The sequence below is a fragment of the Leiobunum rupestre genome, chromosome 1 (genome assembly GCF_980474605.1).
Source record: "Leiobunum rupestre chromosome 1, qqLeiRupe1.1.hap1, whole genome shotgun sequence".
NCBI lineage: Eukaryota > Metazoa > Arthropoda > Arachnida > Opiliones > Sclerosomatidae > Leiobunum > Leiobunum rupestre.
The window spans coordinates 20,801,931-20,826,706 of NC_143384.1; the positions used below are offsets into that span (position 1 = coordinate 20,801,931).

Below are 24,776 nucleotides of genomic sequence, written 5' to 3' on the forward strand. Positions count from 1 at the left end.
TTAAACGCGTAGAGTAGGGCTGTGCGAGTACTAATTGCATAATCGGGTACCCGATTACTCGAATAAGCTGCTCTCTAAACTCGTCGAGTATTTGTTTTTTTCTATCCTCGTTGTATCAAAGTTCAAAGAGGGATTTTTACCACTTTTTGGGGGGCAATAAACGGTATCTACAAAGATGTGGAAACTGTGGTTCATTTAAATTAAAGGAATATTTTTCAGCATGGAAAGTTACTTCATACTCCTTTTAAATTTAATTTTATAATTTCTTGAATAAAACCAGCTCCTAATCAAGTACTAGATAACCCGACTCGTTAAAAATATTACTGGAGGTTTTTTTTTTAGTTAATCGGACTCGAATAAGAGAAAGTTTCCCCTTAATCAAGTACTCGATTACTCGACTCGACTTCAACAGTTTGTGTTCTCGAATTTCCCGCTTTGTCTTCTGTAAAGAGATAAATATTCTCCCCCCTCCCCGCAGTCTAGCGACTTTGACGTACACGGCGCCCCCTTTCTTTAATTCCAGGTAGCTCAAATGTTTTTTTCCCAAAGCGAAAAGCACGTGTATTCCGCCACGTGACTTGTTGCTATGTAGACGTTAGGGCCGCGTTGAACCTGCGTATCGAGTTCGGCGGGTGTATATCTCTCTTGCACGACAGAGAAGCCGGTTTCTATTCGCTAAATTTCTAGTCTTTTAACGGGCTTCGCTGGAGTTAGCGCTTAGAAATTTGGCTATAATAAATCTAGTATTATATTATTGATTGAAATATTACCACCGAAGGCGGAGCTTACGTTGTTTTAGCCGTATTTAAAGTTCAAAAAACTCCCCGAAAACCGCATTACGTTTATCGTCATTTGGTAACTCCGGGCCTCCGAAAAATCATTATTAACGAGAAAAATATTATTTTATTTAAATAAGTTATTCTAAAAATGGGTAAAAACGGGGTTGCCATACATTGGTTTAGACACGGACTTCGCCTGCATGATATGCCGTCCTTGGCGACTGTTTTAGAGGTATGATATACAAGTTTATTTTTGCGTCTTTTTTTAGTGGTCGTTAAGCCTTGGATTGTTGTTATCTCTCTAGAGTTGTAATGTTTTGTATCCCGTATTTATCTTCGATGGGGAAACTGCCGGTACCCAACTGGTCGGTTACAATCGTTTCCGGTTTTTAGTGGAAGCCCTTGAAGATTTAAACCAACAGTTTGAAGAAAATGGGGCAGGAAAGTAAGTTAAGGATAACGGTTTTTTTTAACGTTTTTGTTCATTTTTAGTTCCGCGCCAAAGATTTGCTTTTGGTTCAGGACTATCACTGTAGGTAGCGCAAATATCATTTGAAAAGCCGGCGTTGCCAGTTTGGCGGCAAAATCACTCAATTTGGCTTCTTTTTAAGGAATGACGTGGGGAAATACTTGGGTGGGAGGCTATTATTTTTGGCTTTTTTTAGGATTAATAACATAAAATTATGCTAGTTGGTCATCTCTTTATCTTTTTACTAGTGATAAAAAAAAATACAGTACCTATTCAGGGTTGCCACAAGTCAGGGAATTTAAAAATGGGCCTAAAAAGTCAGTCAAATGTCAGGGAATTTTAAGAATTGGTAGAAATTCAGGGAAAAGTCAGGGAATTAAATTTTATCTGGGCTTTTTTTTAAGGTAATATAACTCTAGATGTATGACAAATTCCACGATTATCATTTATTTCCTTGAATGTTTGGCTAATTTTTTCAACATTGCAATAACCTTTTTACTGAAATATAAGTCCATTCAAATTTATTAACTTCTGATAAAAGTAAAATATAAAGAAAATTTTCGCCTTAATAAGTCAGGGAAAATCTCTTAAAATGGTCAGGGAAAACAGGGAAAACAGGGAATAGTCAGGGAATTTTAATCTGAACAATAACGAAGAAGTTAACGGTAATAGCATAAGTTAATGATACCTCTAAGTGCAACGCTAATTTCTAGAGGACGATTAAACGTGTCTATTGGTTTCCCTAGCGTTAGCAAAGTAGAAGGAATCTCGTGAAAAACAACCTTAACGTTAAGTAACCGGGTTCAAGAATGTCTAGGGGTATGATATAGGTAAATATACAACGAGAGTATGGGTTAAACGGTTTTATATATTATAAACCAAAATAATAATAACAATACAAATAACAATAAAATACTTAAACACTTAATAATAATAACAATAAGCATGCAAAAACACGAAATACGCGGGGGGGGGGGGGATACGCGGGCTCTCTCTCTTTATAACAATAGTTTGAAGCCTGTGGCTTTCGCTCACCGATTGATGAAACGGTCTGGTGCCGTTCAACGTCGCTCGTTTGGGTCTCCTTAACCCTTTGGCTCTGTCCGCTCTTTAACTCGGCCCACTCTCTGGCTCGATCCGAACTCTGGCTCGATCCGAATTCTGGCTCTGTACGAACTCTGGCTCTGTCCGATCTCGGGCTCTGTCCGATCTCTGGCTCTGTCCGGTCTCTGGCTCTGTCCGGTCTCTGGCTCTGTCCGGTCTCTGGCTCTGTCCGGTCTCTGGCTCTGTCCGGTCTCTGGCTCTGTCCGGTCTCTGGCTCTGTCCGGTCTCTGGCTGTGTCCGATCTCTGGCTCTGTCCGATCTCGGGCTCTGTCCGGTCTCTGGCTCTGTCCGGTCTCTGGCTCTGTCCGGTCTCTGGCTCGTCTGTCACTCAGGGCGCTGAGGACTTACTCAGGCCTCTGAGGACTCACTCCATCTCTCTTTCTCTGCCATAAAATCTCTCTAACTCCCTGGTTTTGTTCAGCACCATTTCGGTAGGCGTGGTTTAATTACTGAAACGGACATTTGGTGGCTTCTTATTGGAGAGGTTAAAAGGTTAAGGGTAGCTTGGAGTAGGCGGCTTGGCTTGAAGATTATTGGCTGTAGAAGGTTCGTGTATAAAAGTAGAAAGATGAAATCATCTGGTGTCTTTCCCAGGAAGAAGGTCGCACGACGGTACCACATGTCGCCACGTGGCTTTCGGGAAGGGTACACGTGGTTGTAGTTTTTATTTTTAAAGGTGGCCGTTTGAAATAACGCTTCTTTCAATAGTTTACTATTGACGTCCGAACGCCGTACAATAGAGAGCGCGCATCTCTAAGTCATTTACGATACGACGCCGAGTATTCAACAATAGAGAGAGAGAGAGGGGTTATAGCGCACAATGGATGAGTCAAGATGTGCGCGCTTTCCTAGCACCGAACGCTGGTTAGGGGAGAGCCACATGTAGAGGGGAGACGATGCAATACACGGACAACAATAATACATTTTACAAGAAAATACTAATGATACCTTTTTACGACTTGGACCCCCGTAAGAAATTGAAAAATATAAAAGGGACTTAAAAACTAAATGTCATAAGTTTTAAATAACACTAATCTAAATAGGAAATATTTTAAATGCAATAAGTTTTAAATAACACTAATCTTTATATAACACTTTTAAAAATGAGCGTTACATAAGTACACAAATGGCTATGCTGCCTATGGCGGAAATGCTTGTCCAAATCGACCTATGTATCTCCGTACTGCGTATCAAAGTAGCCTTAACATACACTTGGAACTGCCGAAGCTTACGTTTCTTTAATCCTGTTTGGTGCAAGGCTAGCTTGAACTTCCCCAAAAGAGGTAAATTTCGATATTCCCTTAGAAAATTCGTTCCCCCCGCAGAGGCAGAAAAACGTTTTTTTTGCTATTGGTTTATTTCTCTCATGTGACTGAAATTATAACGAATGAACTTTCTCCCTCTCCCTCTCCCCCCCACCCCGCTAAGGCACCCCCACTAAGGTACGACTAGTAAAAGTAGCCCCTCCCAATATAGTTTCATTCTCGACCGCACAGCGGTGCTGGGTCAGAGATATTTTTCAAATCTTTCATTTTTGCGGGAATCGGAGGGACAAGATTTGACATCACATTTTCTGGACAAAGATTCCTCCTTGAAAGGGCTTATTTGTGTACTTAGAGGTATCATTAACTTATGGTAATAGTTAGTGTGGGGGCTGTTGGCTCGCGTGGCGTGAAGGGCATGCCACCAGCATCCTACGCATCGTAACCGATCGTAACCCGGCCACCTGTTTAAGGCATTAAAAGCAGAGATAATAAATACGCTGCGCTTTAGTAAGTCGCTAGATGACTTGGGCCTAAAGTGTTGCCTTGTGTATTCGCCTAGCTGATTATTATTATTGTGTATTTAATAGCGGGCATCATGCATAGGTCAACGGGCTTGGGCTCACCCTGTGACTAGTGAGCCCCTGTTAAAATACAAATTACTTCGAGCTCGAGCTTGAACCCATTTCATGATTCACATTACTTGGCAGAGGCGTAGTGAGGGGGGGGGGCATACGCCCAGGGCGCCGACGGTCAGGGGGGCGCCAAAGAGCCGCCTAAAGTATTAAAGCGGATATTGGAAACTTGAAAATTTTTTAATATATCAATTAAATTAATATTTATTTTGTTATTGATAATGATTAGGTTTCGTTTAAAAACAAGGAATTTTATGGCGGAAATTGGGGCCGGCGAAGGAGGGGGGAAGGTGAAAATTTTGGAGTTTGGCCCTGGGCGCCAAATAACCTCACTACGCCACTGTTACTTGGAGCTCGAGCTCGAGCCCGAGCCCGTATTAAAAATTAACGTACCAAGAGCACAACTTTGAGCTCGACATCATACTGGTGTCCGAGCTCGAGACTGATCATAGACAAAATTGTCTATGAGACTGATTTTGGTAGTTTTCATATCGGATTTGAGCCCTAGCCCAAGACCGATTTGAATATGGTTTTCGTATCCGAGGATGAGCTCGATCCCGATATTGTTTAGCCCTAAGCCCACGTTCGAAATTGGTTTTGGCAAAAGAAAGCGTTAGATGCTAGCACCGTCTGGAATCCCGGGCTCAGGGCTGCCTGGCCGCCTCCGACGGTCTTCCAGGTGTGCCAGTGATGCCAGAATGGAGCTCGAAAACACTAATTGGGATATTTGATAAATAAATTATGCAATGAAACATCCGAGTTCGAGCTTGAGCCTTTAGTAGTTTTAAAACGCAGTGAGCCCGAGGTCACTTGTCGAATTATAATTGTTGCGAGCCCGAGACTGCCCGTATATTTATAACTACAGTAGGTGGTTTGTTTTTCGCCTGTCCGAGGACAAAAAGTGTAAACTTTTTACCCTAAGGGACTGTTCACAAATTACGTAACGCGGTAGGGGGGGAGAGGGGGTTTGTGCAAGCGTTACTAATTGTTACGTGGGGGGGGGGGTCACTAAAATGTTACGTAACACATATTATTTTTAATATCGTAGAATAAAATTTTCATAACTTTCAGAAACAGTCGTAATTATTAAAAACATAAGCATTTTCATTGGTTTACTCACGTTTAAAAGAATTTCATATGACCCTGATCTACAGTTTCGCCTATTTCCCTCCGCTCGGGATGGACAAAAGTGCGAGAACGATTAGTCTGGATCTACCACGTGAATTTTAAAGTTTTAAATTTTTTCCTCATTTTAGATTGATTTTTCATTGTTAAAAATGGACAAAAGCGCTCTATTTACGTCCCTCATATCTGCTTACGGAAAAGCGTTCCCCGATAAGACACCACAATAAAACCCATGGGTGGGTATAAAGTGTTGCATAAAAATACAGTTGTCATTTCAAGTTTAAATTACAAACAATAAAATTTAGTACCTGATCTTATTGTACTTTATTACCAGCATATTAGTTGTTACGTACTATAATAATATAAGGGGGGGGGTCGATATTTGTTACGTAATTTGAGAAGAGGGGTCTTTCCATTTGTTACTTTTTGTTACGAGGGGGAGGGGGTTAGTCTAAAAAGTGGTTTTTCTGCGTTACGTAATTTGTGAACAGCCCCTAAGACGTTTTATTCGCCTGTTCTCGGGGTAAGATTTACCCTGTCCCGAATTTTGTTCGCTTGTTCCAGAGCTCAAATGTTACACTTTTTACTCTTCGAAAGGAGGTGTAGAGGGAGTAATCTAGCTTATATAGAAAATTCGTCTGCTTAAATTTGGTTCACGAAAACATAACGGGTTTTGAACATCTTCACATGTGGCAAGCTTTTAATAACGAAAAGTTAAGTCGCTTGTTGACTTAGGCCTAAGGTGGTGGCTTGGGTATTCATAGTTTGCACCGAAGGGAGGGGCCTATGGTCTCCAAGGAAACTGGGAGGGCGATCAAAAATTCAAACCATTTCGCGCGTAGCTACTAAATAGCAGTGGCGTCACCAGGATTTCAAAACTGGTGGCGCTTAAGCCATTAGCACTGGTCAGGGGCGTCCTATAGTGAGTGATATGGGGGAGGGGGAGCTCCCAAAAAGGTTTTTGAAGTTGAAATATTGAGGCCGACTATGAAAAATTAAATTTTTGATGCCCATTTTTAAGTTCGAAGAAACTTTTCGACAAGTGAATTGGAAAAATTGGGAATTTTAGGTGGCGCTTCTAGGAAATTTTAGGTGGCGCTTCAGAAATTTGACAGGTGGCTCAAGCGCCGCCTAAAACACCCTAGCGACGCCACTGCTAAATAGGTAGCCATTTTGTTGGTAATCTCGTCAAAGCTACAAAACGTATTAGATTTATGCTTTAAAATTTTAAATGGGCCCTAAATAAAGCCAGACAAGATTCTAAGGCCGGGTTATTTAAATAAAATATCAAATTACGACAGAAATATCTACGAAAAGAAGTTAACAAAGCTTATCAAAGTTAGGCCTTTGCGGTCATCCTTTTTACAATTACCTTCACTATCGAATAAAATAAACAATTTTCGCTCTCCCTTGGTAATTGAACTACTCGAACAATTTTTAACCAGGCAGATAACCATTTTTAACGTGAAAATAAATCCTTAATCATTCGAAAATAATTAAAATCCGCAAACAGACGATTGAAACTGTTAACCCTCCCGTTTTACTAAGAAATCTACACCTTCAAAATGGCGGCAAAGAACCGTTCATTCTTGCTCAAATTAAATATTTATTCTTGGTTCTTATATCTATACTTGGAACTGCGTCATTGATGACGTAGGGATGCAAACTATGTATTAGCCTAGCTGATTATTATTATTATTAAATAAATTAGAAAAATGAGTCCTATATTGATGACCTCACCACCGGTCGCCATCTTAAAACAAAACTACGGCTGCTATGGCAAATAAATAACCTTTAACCTTTAACTACTCCCTTCTTACTCCAACTCGTTTTTTTCGTCAAGATAGAATTGGAGTAAAATGACGTCATAGGGCTACCCTTTTTAACCTGCTCAAAAAACCCAGAACAGGCGAAAAAAAAACCACCTACTGAGTAAGAGCCCGAGACGGTTTGAGAAATTTAGATTGCGACCTCGAGCCCGAGACCCTGCTAACAATTGGTGAGACCAAGGTGAGCCCGAGACCGAGACCAACCGTAAGCTCATATACGAATTCAGTGAGACGAGTTCGACCATAGATAAAATAACTTCGTATATAGATAGGAAACTTCATGTTGTAGAAGTGACGCCAGAATTTTGGCTGACATCTGGTGGCGGCACCCGAATAATATTATTTGGTGAAGTTCGCACTACTCGCAGTCCGTACTAGAACCTTGGTGTAACGTAATCCCAATTGCAAAGGCTTAAGCGAGCTATATGTATTAAAAGTACTTTTTCTTGAACTGAGAGCAAAAAAATAGCACTAAAGAAATAGCATTCGGTAAAGATTTCAAGTTTGTTTTAAACGCTATTTCTGGTATATTTGAAGACATTTACCTTGCAAAATACGTTTATTCCCAAAACTCCGACCTCAAATTCCTCAATACGTTCTACGCTCTTGAGAACGCAGCCAACTGGGTCAGTCACTAGATGTCAGGGCAATCTCGTGAGAGTCAGTTTGCCCCATTGAAGTTTCCTATCTATATACGAAGTTATTTTATCTATGGCGTTGACCTATGGCATCATGATCTCAATACCCCCAAGCGCAAGAGGGGGCGGAGGAAAATCGCAGGCGTGCTCTACAATCGCGTCCCAAAACGTCAGTTTTAGACAACCAATGAGATACCGAGCTGATTTGATTTATTTAAGGGGGAGGAGCTTACTGTTAGAGAGTCCCGCAAAAAAATTATTTGGGCACGATTTTGGTTGTTATAAAGAGAATTGGCTCCGGTCTTTAAAGAAATGGGTGACAATTTGGGATATTTGAAACGATTGTAGTCCATTCACGTCCATGGTCCATCCGACCAAAAACCGCACATTTGGCGGTTTTCAAATAAATCGTTTCCCCCGTTCTAGCTAATCACAGCGGGCCGTCTCAATCTACAATCTAGAGCAATCGTATCTATAGACAGTGGCGGATTATGTTCCTTTGAGAACCTAGCCGCAATGGCCATGGGCAGCCTTGGAAATAAGGGTTTTTTTTAAAACTGGTCCTTATGACCAGTGACCCCCTAGCATATGAATTATTAAACTGGTCCTTATGACCAGTGACCCCTATAGCTTATGAATTATTAAACTGGTCTTATATAAATGTGCTAATATCATTTATATGCGTTAAAAAACATATACTACATGTTTAGAAGTTAGATTATGTTGGTAACATTAACTTTACACGTATTCTTACGAGTACCACCAGAATAGTACATTATAGTACTATCTCACCTAAGACTACTACCAGAGCCTAGAAGACCCTCGTAATTTACCGTATTATCTCTCTTTCTCTGGGCCTCGGTCCGTTAACGCGTAGCCTACCGTACTCGGGGGAAAGCGAGACTAGAGGATTGAGGGTTTGAGGCCAGAGGGGGGTTAGACAGTTCGACTCGTTCAAGGGATGCGAGCGAAGGGACTCTACATAAACACTCAGCGGCGGTAGTAAGAGGAGTTGCTGTACATAGAAATCCAGTGAATAGGGAAATAAAAATTGATATAAACCTTGAATTAATAGGTCATCTCCTATTATTTGGAATTATTAAACTGGTCACCTTCTGTTTTTTTGTTATTATTTCGAATTAATAAACTGGACACGGTGACCAGTGACCCCCCAAATTTTTAATAAATAAACTGGTCTGAACAATTAATTAACTGGTCTTTGACCACCTGACCACCGTTATTTCCAAGGCTGGCCATGGGCCTTTCTAAATACGCTACGACTGCCCAGCTTGTTCTTGAAATTGTGCAGTCAAACCTATGGAAGAATTCATTAGCTCTTTTTAGTGGGCGAGTTGGGGAAGCATTTTAGAAGTGAGAAAAAAACAGTAAGCAAGAGGGCCACGTTAATTTATAGAAAGGCCTATTTTGAATTTTCACATAAGGCGCCTTTAAGTAAAAGTAATTTTTATATTTTTTATGGCAATGTAATTTTTGAATAATAATTATAATAATAATCAGCTAGGCTAATACCGAAGGCACCACCTTAAGCTTAAGTCATCAAGCGACTTTTAAAGCCATTAATTCAGATGGCCGGGTTACAATGCGTAGGAGGGTGGTATAATAGCAAGCCTGTCATGCCACGGGAGCCGACAGCTCCCTACTCTTAACTATTACCGTTAACCTCGTTTGTTCGGTTGTTCCGGGATTTCGGAGTAGGGTTGACGGTAATAGTGAGTGTAGGGAGCTGTTGGCTAGCGTGGCATGAAGGGCTTGCCACCACCCTCCTACGCATTGTAACCCGGCCATCTGAATTAATGGCTTTAAAAGTCGCTTGATGACTTTTTAGGCCTAAGGTGGTGACTTGGGTATTAGCGTAGCTGATTATTATTATTATTATTATTATTATTATTATTATTATTATTATTATTATTATTATTAAAAGTAAAGCTATGACGTCATTTTACTCCGATTCTGTGGTGGCGAATAGGGTGAGTCGGAGTAAAAACGTTTTTAAAAAAAGGCTGCCTGTGGCCTTTTAAGCAGATAAATTCTGGCTAACAGACGACAAAATCCGATTTACTCTGTTGACACCTCGTTTTCAGAAGGAGTAAAAAGAATAGCTCTAATACTCCGGAACAAGCGAATAGTTTATGGGCCGGAGTAATTCTTATCCCCGGAACAGGCGAATAAAACGTTTTAGAGTAAAAAAGTACGCTTTCAGTCAGGGAAAATAGAAATATTCGAGATATATATGACGTCAAAAATGTTTTGATCTACTTTTATTTTCATTTGGGCTATAGAATATAATTTATATTTGGAATACTTTTACAGGGTTTTCATACAGATTTTAGGCTTTAGTAGAAACTTAATTTCGCCGTGGGCGACTGCGTACTGGGCGTATAGTTTATGGAACCTAGGAGCAAGGGCGTATTTAAGGGGGGGGGGGGGGTTGGGGGTTCAAACCCCCCCCCCGAAATGCTGATGACCGGGGAGGGGGTACCTAATAAAAATCAGTGAAACTTCCGTCAGCACCCCCCCCCTTGAAATTTTTCCTCAAACCCCCCCTGAAATAAAATCCTGGATACGCCCTTGCCTAGGAGCAACAAACACAACACCCCACACAAGGAGAACGCAAACCGTCAAAAGTCGTGGATTTTCTTGCTGCCGTCGGAAGGGGAAAATTCAGAAATTGTCCCCCCCCCCCGGAAAACATTTAGTGTAAACGCTCGTCCAATGAAATTCGTACACAACACTGCGTTAGCGTGTTTAAAGGCTAGCTGCGTTTGTTGCTCCTAGATGTAACCGTTTAACGGGTGTGTTGGTCTATTTTTTAAGCGCAAAAACTTGTACGTTTGTTCAGATTGTACGTGTTCCATGGGAAACCGGAAGTGGTATTATCGGAACTGATTGAAAAATGGTCCGTCAGCCACTTATCCTTCGAACAGGACCCCGAACCAATATGGCGAAATCGTGACGAGCTGGTCCGTCGTGTGTGCGACCAAAAAGGAATTACTGTCGTGGAGCAAGTGTCCCACACGCTGTGGAACCCTCTGGACGTCATCGAGATGAACGGCGGAACGCCCCCTTTGACCTACTCCCTTTTTTGCCACGTAATGAGTTTGTTTGTGACGAAATAGACGCTTCAATAAAACTCGTTCAGTGATTCGCCAAGAAGCAGTAATACAGTGAGCCATGACATACTCGAAAAGCGTTTTATTTTGAAGCGCGCTCCCTAATATTTCAGTATAGAAGGGCTCGTTCAATTTCGCACGCGCTTCCTGGAAGAAAAAAATGCGCGCGTGCTCTCATCTTTAGTCTTGGGCGCGTCAAAATTCTGAGAAGGAATAGTTGATTTTATAAAATAAAAAGTGGTCTTGCCCAACTTGTTAAAATGTTGCTCTTACGTCACAAGACCCAGCTTTATTTGTGTATTCCTCGCACGAGCGATTTGCACGCGCTCTAGAAAAAGCTATATTCCTCGCGACTGTAGCGCGCGCTCGTAGGCTTGTCAAAGTAAGAGACTGTGACGTAAGAGCAACATTTCAACAAGAAGGCCACGTTAGTTTATAAAAAGAACTATTCTTCTCTTGGGAAGAGTTCTCCGTGGGACTTTTTCTCCCCGTGAGAGCTCGCTAAAATACGTCAAAGGTAAAAAGATTCTTCTAAAGATGGCGGCTAAACTAAGCCTTTGAAAATTAATTTTTACACGATTTCACGACAAAATATGAAAAAAGAAAACATTTTATTTTTAATTTAAAAGGAAATGTTTCATCGGAAATTAACTTACCATTCTATATTTTGTGAAATTCATTTTCGTCCACAAAAATATCATAGTGTTTATTTTCTTCAACATCAAGTAAACTGATTAGAATATTAGCGGCCATTTTTATTTATAATATCCCTACTTTTTGACTAAGTGAAATGCTAAAAATTTTGAGAAGTGGGAATTCTCACTATCAAGGGAAGAATTCTTAGAATTTTGACGTGCCCCTTACAAATAAAACTAACATAATCACGTGACTATTTTAATCAGTGACTCGCGCATGGGCGTAGGGGAGGGCAGAAAAGAGAGCGGTTTTTATTGAAGCGGCTATTAGGGCAAATTATTTTAATATTGTTTCCCTTTGCGTTGTCGCACTAAGCAGGTGGTTGACGCATTAGGCGAACCTCCACGCCCCGTTGATGACATTGATTTCAACGCCATCAATTTACCATTGATGGATTACGATCCCGTTAAAACCGGCATCCCGACGCCGGAAATGGAAGGCGTTGTCATGGAGATGAAAGAACAGGAAAATAGGGTAAGAAGACGAGGCTTAATCAGCAAGTGGCCTTAACCAAGCCGCTATCTATGGAGTTATGGAGTTTCAAAATAACTATTAAGATGGTGCTCTTCACAACGAAGAAAGCTCATAAGCCGACGTCATTGGTAGCTTATGACGTCAGAGTACCACCCTCGTTTGCTTTTTCGCGAAAAAATGGAAAATAAACGCTTCAATTAGGTAGTTTCTTTTCGATTTTTCCGGGATTTCGGAGTAGAGTAAGAAGAGTAAGGCTATGACGTCGTTTTACTCCGATTCTGTGCTGGCGAATAGAGTGCTAGCAGTTGATGCGTTTTTAAAAGTTAGTGACGTCACAGCCGTAGCTTCCATAGTGGTTGTCATGAAAACTCGCGTTTTTTCTCAATAGACGTTTAACATTGGTGACGTCGCAGGGTTTCAAGCTGCTGGCACTCTATAGTTTGAGTCGGAGTGAAAACATTTTTCCAAAATGGCTGCCTATGACCTTTTCAGCAGACGACAAAATCCGAATTACTCTCTTTACACCTCCTTTTCAGAAGGAGTAAAAAGTGTAGCCCTAATACTCCGGAACAAGCGAATAGTTTATGAGGCGGAGTAATTATCATCAACGGAACAGGCGAATAAATCATTTTAGGTTAAAAAGCGTACACTTTTAGTCCGAGAACAGGCGAAAAGAAACCATCTATTAAATCATCCTCCCAGGAAATTGCCAAGAAGTAATATTTCCGAGAGCCAAGACCTGCTTGTCACTGTTTTTATAGTGCTTGTTGAAATAATGGAAACTTTCACCTGTACAGAATGAAAAAGAGTTCCCTTTTAACCAGGTATCTTTTTTGACATATATAGGATTAGCAAAAACATACAGTTCTATTTACAGGTGAAAAGTTTCCATTCTTTCAACAAGCACTATAAAAACAGTAACTTGCAGGTCCTTGATCTCGGAAATATTACTTCTTGGCGAATTCCTTGAAATTGTTTATTTAAATGAATATTTTTCAAAACAATAAATGATTGTACGTCCGAAAGTTTAGTTATGCCACGGCCATGTGTGATCTCGCGCTATAGCGGCCAACCCATTCGCCGAAATTCCGCGAGCAAGGCTATAACGAGCGTGCCGCTGCACTCATACAGTTTTTTTATATTGGCTTCAATGCAAAAACTATTGAAAAAATTATTATTCCTCTAGGGGCGCTCAAACCATACAGATATCTTTTGCTCGTAGGTTAATATAGAAACTTCAACGAATGGGTAGGCCGCTATAGCGCGAGATCAAAGTTGGCCGTGGTTACGCGCTAGTGAAAACCATAGAAATAAAAATGAGACTAGAAGCACTACGCTATCCGTTAATCTCGAGGAAAACGGGCAAGCTAGAAGGCTGCCATGAGAGTGAAATCGCTACTAATCCACGCAGGAGTGCGCCATCTACTAATTTTTTTTTAAATAGACGGCGTGCTCCCACAAAGAATACTGGCGATTCCACTCTCATGGCAGCTTGGAGCAACAAGCACAACACCCCACACAAGGAGAACGCAACCCGTCAAAACCCGTGTATTTTCTTGCGTACAATTTTCATTTTTTAGACGCTATAGCACCTGCTGCCGTCGGAAGGGGAAAATTCGGAAATTGTCTTCCCCACGCCCATAAAATGTTCAGCGTAAAGGCTCATCCAATGAAAGTGGTACACAACACTGCGTTAGTGGGTTTAAAGGCTAGCTGCGTTCTCCTTGTGTTTGTTTCTCCTAGATGGCAGCTGTCTAACTCGTTAATTTAACATCTTACCACAATCTAATCGTGCTTCTAGTCTCATTTCTATTTCTATGGTGGAAACCAAGGCTAACGTGGATTTGTTTGCTTCAACCTTATCGCCGGCACAGCGGTTTCGCCCTAGTGAAAACCAGATTTAAAACGGAATGTAATTGTTTTCCAATATGGCTATATAGGTTTGGTTTGGCGGAGAGCGACGTGCCTTACAACACTTAACTGAAAGGCTAAAAGTGGAAGAAACTGCTTACAAGGAAGGATACTATATGCCAAATCAGTTCGAACCCGATTTAGTGGGTCCTGGTATGTCCATGAGCGGCGCATTGCGATTTGGTTGTCTGTCCGTTAGACGGTAAGAATATAACCAGGAAACTATATAGGTATACACTTGGAATGTCTTAGGAAGATTTTTACGGCCGTGATGAAGCTCGTAGAAACGGGCGTGTCTTAAAGCGGGAAAACTCACGAGAAAAACTCCCGCGCCTCGCTACCCTCATTCGACGAAAACTCGTCATTAAGCCTAGTCATGGTTATTATATTATTAGCTGACCTGATTATCTCTTTTATAACCATACAAATACCAGAAATTAGGTATCACTACACTTCTTTCGCGAAGAACATTATAATTACTTCAAAATATTAAGTACGATAACAAATTAAGGTTTTTAAATCCATTGTTTTATAAGCCTTTTTTTTGCGCGGGAAGATCGCCTATTTGTTACCATGACGACGCATTCTTTTCGCGTCAGACCTTTCGCGTCAAACCTCCAGCCAATGAATTGGAAATGTCGTGTTACGTCTTACACTTGACGTAGTTAAGCCCCGCCTTTTTCTCGACGCGCTTTCGTATCACCGTCCCAATGGAACCTTAGACATTCCAAGTGTATACCTCTATAGTTTCCTGATATAACTTACTTTATCCGTCGAAATAAACCATTGAAAACGATAAACCCAAAATGTATAGATTTTATTGGAACTTGTACGACCTTCATAAAGCAGTGTGCCCCGATGTCCCGCCACCTAGCGGCCTCACGGGCCAACTTATATGGCGGGAATATTTTTACACCATGTCCGTGGACAACAAACTCTATGATAAGATGATGGGAAATCCTATCTGTTTAAATATTCCTTGGTAAGAGCACGGCCAACTCGCGCAGTAGCGGCCAGCCCATTCGTTGAATTTTCTATGTTAACCTACGAACAAAAATATATCTCGGCGTCGAGTGCCCCTAACGGAAATTTTTTTTAGAATAGTTTTTGCATTGAAGCCAATATAAAAACGAGCGTGGCACCATGCTTTCTTCTTCCATGGTGGCACTGAACGCCGATAGTTTATAGCGGGAAAATCCTTGTTCATGGAATTTCGGCGAATGGGTTGGCCGCTATTGCGCGAGTGTCAAAGTTGGCCATGGTAAGAGTGACCACGATACCTTCTAGGATAAACCAATGACCAAAAGTGACATAATTACCAAAAGTGTGACAATCCCTGTACTTTCGTATGCTAAAGGTTTGATGAATGCTCGATTCGAGATCGACCACATAAAAGACTATTTATTGTCGCCTTTCTGGATCTTTTTTTAGTCTATGGTATTATATCGTAGGTAGATGGCGATAGCATCTCCACAGAACGACGAAAAATCAAAAAATACACTAACTTTGACCAGTGCTACTTAGTTCAACCTATCCCCTTATATAGTATCCTTGCTTAGTTCCTCCGTTCCTCACTACGAGGCGTTATTTGTTGGTTTTAACTTCCTTCCCTCCCCAAGGCATACTTTCCCTTCTCCCCTCCCAACTTGTATTTCGCTCGTAACATTCATTATGAAATAGGTACGATTAACACACTTTGGGTAATTATGTCACTTTTGCTAAGGACTAATATATCATCGAAACCTTGTTAGGAAAAAGGACGATAATCAATTGCAACGATGGGAGGATGGGAAAACCGGATTTCCTTTTATCGACGCCGCCATGCGACAACTAAAAGCAGAGGGTTGGATCCATCACGTTGCCCGTAACGCTGTCGCTTGCTTTCTGACGCGAGGCGATCTTTGGATTTCGTGGGAGGATGGACTAAAGGTAAATATCTAGGCTTTTAGTTTTGAGCTTTGCCTACGTTATAATAGAGGCCCGTACACGCCTCCGGATTTTCTACTAACCAAGCGACAAAGTGTGTCAATTCTACCTTCGCGCCTGATAAAACATCTAGCAAGAGCTAGTCTCAATATAGACTACATAACATACTAGTTCGAATATTACTAGCAACTTTATTGAGCGTAGCTCTCACTGTGGAAACTGGCAGAAAAAGTGGCTGTCCGGTCCTAGAGAAGCTATTGGATGAAACGAAAAGGGGCGTTTCGGAAAACGACTCGAGAGGGAAAAACGGGTGATTGTTCCGCGCTTTAAAAAAAAATGGTATTCTCTCACTGCGATGAATTGGGGGGAAAAAAAGTGGGGTTTCGGAAAACGAGTCGAAAGGGAAAGAGTGGTTAATCGGTCGTGTTGGGGGGAAAAACGACTCCAGAAGAGCCGGCGCCAGAAAATTGCTGTCTGACGGAGCCACGAGAGGGGAAACAAGTGGGCCCGGTAGTCCCAAATAATAGTTTCACACGAGCCAAGCTTTACGAACACACGAATAGTAGTATAACCGGTAACGGAAACATGAACAAATAAAATAAACGGTCGAGAAAAACCGCTCGAAATATTTTTGTGGGTAATATGGGAACCGCTCGAAATAGGTTTGTGGGAAATATAGGGGTGACAATTTCAAAAATTACCCAGAGTGGTTGGGCTAAAGGGTTAAAAAACCAACAGAAGCGATTTCACCACGTTTAGAGATGCACTTACGAAAACCCATGCCGCCCCCTCCCCTCCCTTCACACCTAGGGGCTCAGGGAAGGTGATAGCATAGTTCCCAAATTCCACAGAATGGCTGGGCTCCGAAGAGTCGCCAACAATACATAGGAGCGCTCGGTGGGAGAGTCGCCATATCTTACCCTCCCCCACCCGAATGGAAGCGAGAGGCAAGCGCTGTTGCGGAAACCGTGTGCGAACGAAAACGCCAAAACGCCAGAAGATCGCCGAATCCCGATTGCCCGACTTGCTAGGTTGTTGGTTGTCTAAACCGCGTGAATTTTAGGGACGAAAAGCTGGTATAACTATAGCAGCATATGGCTAGCTTTCTACGGCCTTTCCCTCTCTGGTTTAAAGCGCGAGCGTAGGAGGATTCTACCGTGGCGTAAGAGAACGACGTTATTGCGGACGGTGAGAATCCTACCGTGGCGTTCGAAAACGGCGTGTTTGCGAACGGCGGCGGCGGGGACCGTAGCGGCTACGGGAGTTTTACTCTAGCCTATACTAGGCTCGTGTAAAACTAAAAAGACTCAACAGCTGACATTGACCGAAAAACACAAAACGTTTAAATGAATTTTTAAATTTATATTTTTATTGACCGAAAAAAACAAAACGTTTAAATGAGTTTTGAAATTTATATTTTTATTTAAAAAAAAACACGTTTAAAAATTTATTTTGAAATTTTACGTAAAAGAACATTTAAACAATGGGCCACGTCGACGTCGACCTCAGATTCCGCACCGGCAAGTCGTTCCCCGCATCTTAAAACTGTTTCTCCACTCATGAATGCAAACGAATTGAAATAAAGAGTAATCTTTAAAAACTAAATTATTTATCTCGCTTTCCTTTCTCTACTTGAGTTTAATTAATCTAAGCCTAATTAACCACCGGATTTGCATCTCGCTCCGCTCAAGTATTTGTTGAAAATTCCGTTTTCGGTTTTTGCAACGTCCTAGTATTTAGTCTATGGTCTGGCGCGATTTTCTCGCCCGTAGACATACGTTCTAAAACGCCCGAAAATGCCACACTCGCCGACGCTGGAGTGGAGAAAATTTCAAATTTTGATGACGTAGCTCTTACCCCCTATCATAGTTCATTCCCCTTAGTCACGGCTAACTTTGACACAAGTGCAATAGCGGCCAACCATGGACTAATTAATGTATACACAGGGACGGTCCGCATAGGAAATTTAGCGGCTAGCGATTGCTAAATGTGCCCTCGAGCGGCGATTGTGCGAACTAACGACAAACTGAGTCAAGGGGGATGGAAACGGGAGGAAAGGTTTAAGGGTACATAAAAAAAGCAGTCGCCTTGCCGGCGATGTTGTAAGCTCCACGTGCGTTTGGTAAATGAATTCATTTATATCAACAATTAAATTCATTGATATTAATTTTTCGGCCCATACATTCGAGACCTTATTCTCAATTTCTCCAGACAAAAAGAAAATTAAAAAAGAGGATTTAAGTGATTCCGATAATGGTAAATCAAAGATTTTTTTGGACAAGGCTTAGAAAAAGATGAACAGGAAAGGTATAAAGAAATCTTTCGTGTGTTCTTTATGACAATACTTCGAATAACTTTTACACGAAGGGTAAACACACAGCTTTTTCCTCATAATTAATTTGTAAAACTACTTAAATAAATTAAAGCTCTTAAATCATACACCTTATTCAAATGAACGAAAAAAACCGTTTGTTTTTCAAATCATAAGCAGACGCCAACATCGATAGACTCCAAGCAGATAGAGGGCAGCATCGTTTTTCCGTTTGATGACGTTTTGACTCGGCTAACTTTGCTTAAGGGGGGAGGAAAAGAGGGAATAGCATTAACAAGACTTAGTCGCCGATTTTATGAGAGAGTGGCGTTGTGCGGACCGTCCCTGTGTATACATTAATTAGTCCATGGGCCAACCCATTCGTTGAAGTTTCTATGTTAACAAAAATATCTCTCGGCGTGCGTTGAGCACCCCTAGCGGAAAATTATTTTTAGAATAGTTTTTGGATTGTAGCAAGAATGTATTTATTTATATTTAGGAAGAATGATTATGTTGCGACAATCGCCGGGCACGTTGAACGCCTTTCCCCCGTCTCGCGCGGGGGGAAAGACAAAACGTCACCGGCGTTTGATTACCATCGCGTGACGTAAATTTTAAGCAGCCAATGAAATACCGGGACTATTTGTTTTATTTTAAACGGAGGAGCGTACTGGGGGGACCAACATTCCTATATAGTTTCCTGGTATTATATTTATTCGTATTGGCTGGAAACCTGAATTATTTACAATTTTTTTAGGTTTTTTTAAAATACTTAATTGACGCTGACTGGTCAGTTTGCGCCGGAAATTGGATGTGGGTATCCAGTTCCGCCTTCGAGAACGTCCTACAATGTTCCTATTGCGTGTCACCCGTGTATTACGGAAGGAGACTTGAACCAACCGGCGAATACGTTCGGTGAGAAAAATACGTGGTCTAGCAAAATCAAGCAAGTCTAAAAACCACTATTTGAGAAAAACGAGTGTTTTGTTTTATATTTATAGTAATCGCAGTACTAATCTAATAATATAAATATATTTCTTAAGTTTCAAAAAGTATTCGCGACCGAAACGAGTCTAGGTGGCGTAACGGCGCTAGCTTCTCCAAGGTTGCGCCCATAGATATAGGAAACGTATATAAAGGTCTAGATAAAATATTTCAAACGAGTGAATACGGAGGTGACAGCTAGCAGAAACGCGTAATTTCTGCAGGCTATCCTTATAAGGCGCTATTTATCGGTAAGAAAGCTCGTGCTATCGTCGCGAGAGCCATTGTCTCCTGCTTAAAAATTATACTAAAAGTCACCAACAGATGGTGTCTAAAGAATACGGCCTGCGGAAAGGTCAAGCACTTAGTACTAAAATGCTAAGCAGGGCTGCCAGTTGGGCGGTTTTCCAGCCCAATTGGGCTACTTTCGACAGTCATTCACGAGAAATTTATCGTTGGGCTGTTGGGCGATTTTTTGGGCTAGTCGATAGACTCCTCGCTTTGACCTTCGGGATAGAATTTATTTTTAGCAATTGATGGAACTTATTCTTCTTTATTGTTTCTTTCTGAAAAACTGTCGTCTGCAAATTATGTTTTTACTCCTGTTAGCTAGACGGCTCTCCATGGGGTCTATACATATAATACATTTTTTATAGTGGCATTTTTCTGTGCAGGTGCGTGTTTAGTTTTCCCCTTAACTGCCTTCCTTATTGCTTATTTCTACATACAAAGACCCTAATATAGTTATATAGCATAGGGTGCTGGTAAATAGGGGAGGGGGTAAAGAAAGACCCGAATACGGTTTTAGGTCATTTTCATATTTGCGATAGGAACTTAAGAGTCATCATCTCTTCGGTATTCGACTTACCTCGTTTTTATTTTTAGTTTAGGAATTGCATGGGATTAGACTTGTTAGAAAGCATTTTATACGTTGGGTTTGTATTATCAAGACTTGTTATAAAAAATTCGCAATTTATCCCTCCACCAAGTCTATTAAAATTTAATAGTTCCATTTACGAATGATGAATCTGGTTTTTTCGTCCATCAATAACAGGGTTGCCCAAAAATTTTTAGATTCGTATTCCCTGACCATTTTAAGAGATTTTTCCTGACTTTTTAAGGCCAAAATTTTTCAGTGAAAAAGTTATTACAATGTTTAAAAATTAGCCAAACTTTCAAGAAAATAAATGATAATCATAAAATTTGTCATAGATCTAGAGTAAAATTACTTCAAAAAATGCCAAGATAAAATTGAATTCCCTGATTTTTCCTCAAATTTTTATAAATTCTTAAAATTCCCTGACTTTTCTCTGATTTCTCTAACGTGTGGCAAACCTGAATAAACAAAACTCCCTAAAATAGTTACTTCGTAATTGAACGAAGCTCTCACTGTGGATGGAGAGTTTCGTTTGGCCGACCACAAAATACACGTTACGCCGACTGTCCATTTGGCCGACTGCACATTTGTCCGACTGAGAAGTAGGACAAATGGACTGCTCATTTGGCCGACTAAACATTTGTCCAACTGAGAAGTCGGCCAAATGGACAGTGCATTAGACCGACTGCTCATTTTTCCGACTACTCATTTGGCCGACTACTCATTTTGCCGACTGCTCATTTGGCCGACCTCTCATTTGGCCGACTGCTCATTTGGCATTTGGACGATACTATGTACGTTTGGCTAGGTACTGTGCTCTAGGTCGCGTTTTAGAAGGCCCAGCTTGGTAGCTTGGTTATGAAGAACGGGGCTGGGGGGCGCCGGTCCGGCCTCCCAGCGCTCGAGCGAAGTGCCAATACTTAAAATACATTGCCCTAACACTAACGACATATATAAGGACAGGCTAGAGTATAAGAGTCGTTGATATGAGCAGTCGGCCAAACGAGCAGTCGGTCAAATGAGTAGTCGGCCAAATGAGTAGTCTCGGCCATATGGTCTGCTCATTTAGCCGACCGAAAACTCAACCAAATGAGCTGTTGGCCAAATGGGCATTCGGACATATGAGCAGTCGGCCAAATGAAAAGTCGGTCAAATGTACCCCACCCACTGTGGAAACTTGCCAGGAAAGTTACTGTTGGCTGTCCGTCGCGCATTGGGGGAAAGGAAAAAGGGAGCTTCGGAAAGCGACTCTAGAGAAAATATTGCTGTCCGTCGGGGGAAAAGGGGAGCTTGCCCTTGGAATGACGTATGTGGCCGTGTCACGAGTTAAATCATTGGATGGTATAATATTTGACCCCGGTTTAAATATTGCGCGCCTTTTAAAAATTAACAATCAGAGTGGATTATCTGCTAAAAAACAGAACTTGAAAGGCTTAAGATCCATTGCGGTATTACCACATAGGGCAAGTTTCAAAAAAGATAAGCATTAGCTGTATATTTTATCTTTACCAAATAAACAGTAATCTTTGGTAAACTAAATTATTTATCTCGCTTTTCTTTCTCTACTTGGGTATAATTAATCTAAGCCTAATTAACCATTGGATTTGCAGCTCGCTCCGCTCAAGTCTTTGTTGAAAATGCCGTTTTCGGTTTTTGCGACGACCTAGTTTTTCCAAGTTCTCAATGAATGTTTTATAATATTTTCTATTAAATCTAAATATTCCTTAAATTTTAAACGAAAATTTAAAACTTTTGGCTTTTTCTTAAAATATTTACGTTTTTGGGCGGTAAATTGGGCTACTTTCCAAAATTATTTGGGTTGAATTTTGGGCTAGTTTGAAACTCGTTGTTTTATAGTTGGGCTAGAAATTGGGCGATTTTTTTAACAATTTGGGCGTCATACCAAAAAGATTTTCTGGCAGCCCTGATGCTAAGAGAGCTCGCGCTCTTGGTCACGTGCCTTCCTCGGTGTCTGCTAGGTGTCAATTGACGGATTTTGAAATGACGTTTTAGCGCGCGACACTACAGGTACATGTCTTGGGCACACAGCCTTCTTTGCGTGCTTTTTTTACCATAACATGTAGAGGTATTTTCACGTGCAAAATGAATTTTAAAAGCCGTCAATTCCGTATTTTATGTTAGGCTTAGACGCCCCGAAATTTATCTAGACCTTTATATACATTTTTATATCTATGGTTGCGCCCAGGCTTGGAAACAAGCGGTGGTCACTGGGACCTTAATATCCGATAACTAAATATGTGGAGAAATAGCTGACATCTTTTGAATTTAAATGTTTTTCGGTTGAGACCTTCAGCTGTTGTGCAGAGATAATTTTGAATGAGCAGACAGCTTTCATATATTCAATTTAAAACTCGATCGGCAGACGGCGATACTTGTGACTAAAATTTAAACTACGCATGAAGCTTATACGCAAACGATGCAAAAATTATATTAAAATGCAAGTGTCATTATTTATAAAGTCAAATTTACGAAAAACGATGAGAAAAAAAATATCTAGGTTTCAATGGCGAACCAAAGGGGGGCGTAGCGATAGTTTTCGCTCGCGAATTAAAATTAAAGTAATGTGAAGATTCTTATTACCATTTCTTTCAAAAGTCGCGTATCTCGGCCGGGAGTAGTGGCGTACTCCTGTAATCCCAAGCGTCTGGGAGGCAGAGTTTGTGGATGGCCGTTTGAGGAAGACCACCAATCCCCCAACGGGTGGTCGGAATATACTTTCGTCACGGGTGTCCTCACCCCTGTCCCCACGTATCCCCCCGTTGGCGTGGCCGTTACACGTATCTCGCCCTGATGAATCAAATGGACGAGATGACTTAATTGTCCCACGCGTCACAATCGACTAAAAAAAAAAGTCACGTATCTCAACTTGCTTGACCTTTGCTCTGAGTTAGCGATATACCAAGAATGTATTTGCTTAGCAAGAATGCATAAGTTGCTGCACATTTTTGCGCCGTGATTATCCAAAGAACAACCACGCCTTTTTACTTAAAGTCTTTTACTAATGTAATATTTTCCACTTATCGTGGAAAATATTACACAGGCTCTATAGTTGAAAACACAATTCTCTGTTAATTTGAATACATTCTTGCATATATGTATAGCAAATTTTTATGTGTGTTTCTATTACATTTGAAGACGATACGTTCCCGAGTTGAAGAACATGCCCATAAAGTATTTGCACGAGCCGTGGAGGGCACCACTCGAAGTTCAGGAAAATGCCAAGTGCATTATTGATCAGGACTACCCTAGTCCCATGGTCTTACATGAAGATGCGTGCGCGTGGAATACCAAACAAATGAATGATATTAAAGACGAGCTAACTGGTAAAAAGATCCCTCCTCATTGCGGCCCCAGCGACCACCAAGAAACGCGTCTCTTCTTATGGTTGCCAGAAAAATGTGCGGACAACGTGCATCCATGCTCAAATTAAATTAAATAACAGAATATTAAAATAATAACATTAATTTTAACTTTTAACACATTGGTAATGTGCCCTTAGGAAAATAACCACCTTTTATGTTCATATTTACCGTGAGAAATGAATGACGTCATTCCATGCTCAAATTAATTTAAATATCAGAATATTAAAATAATAACATTAATTTTAACTTTTAACACATTGGTAATGTGCCCATAGGAAAATAACCACCTTTTATGTTCATATTTACCGTGAGAAATGAATGACGTCATTCCAATGCCAATTCCATTCCCAAACCAGGTATCTCAAAAGTTAAATTTGATAGAAAATAATTTAAAAATAAAAATGCCCACCATTTTAATTTTCTTTATTTAAATGAATTTTAAAATGTTCTTTCGATAAGCATAAAAAAGCAAGACGCATAAATCGATTTACTTGGTTTTGCAACAAAGGTATCATTTTGACGTCCCAAGTCCCAACTTGCCATTTTCAAGTACCTACCAGATGTTAGGAGGGGCATGGAACTAATCAACGCTAGTTCCATGTGAGGGGTGAATATGTTTTGCAGGCCATTTTTGTTACTCTCATGAATTATACCAAGAACGTATTCAGGTACATAAGACTATTAATACGGTAGATTAGCATCAGTAAATGGATATTTCATAGTTGTGGAGGCGCCAGCATTTTCGGGTTAGTTAAGCCAAGTAGGTAAGGCTATCTATTTTATTTTTTTGGAGCCCCTTTTCATTTAAAATTCTAGCATCATAAGACGATTCATCCTTTGGTGTCTAAGGCCTTTGGCAGACGCTTTAATTTTGTTCTCAACAAACAAAAAAAGAAGATTCATCCTCAATATCCAATTTCCATACACACTTTAATAAATTTTAATATAATTCTTATAGATTGGGCATACTTTAAAATTCAAATGATTCTATGACCCTTTAAGGAATTAATGTTTAAGTGAAAGTTTGCCTACATTTTCAAAATATAAGAGAATAGGTTTATATCTCTGCCTTCATATGTTCTTAGATGTCTAAATAAATATGCTATCCTAAGTTTTGAATGTGTATAATTATACAATTTTTAAGTTAATTCTACCTTAATTGTCATCTTTCTGTACTGTATTCACATAATATTAATAGCTGATCATGTTATAAATAATATATTGTTTTTAAAATATTTTAAT

General features: G+C 40.5%; 1 protein-coding gene across 1 annotated transcript; it reads left to right on the forward strand.

Moving 5' to 3' along the window:
• The first annotated feature begins 635 nt into the window (after nt 1-635).
• cry (circadian regulator cryptochrome) lies at nt 636-24,648 on the forward strand. The gene is made up of 9 exons (XM_090176674.1): nt 636-1,011; nt 1,085-1,224; nt 10,702-10,951; nt 11,987-12,142; nt 14,083-14,255; nt 14,868-15,035; nt 15,805-15,982; nt 19,048-19,205; nt 23,308-24,648. The coding sequence occupies exons 1-9, from the start codon at nt 928-930 to the stop codon at nt 23,600-23,602; spliced, it is 1,602 nt and encodes a 533-aa protein (XP_090032800.1). The 5' UTR covers nt 636-927; the 3' UTR covers nt 23,603-24,648.
• Nucleotides 24,649-24,776: the final 128 nt, after the last annotated feature.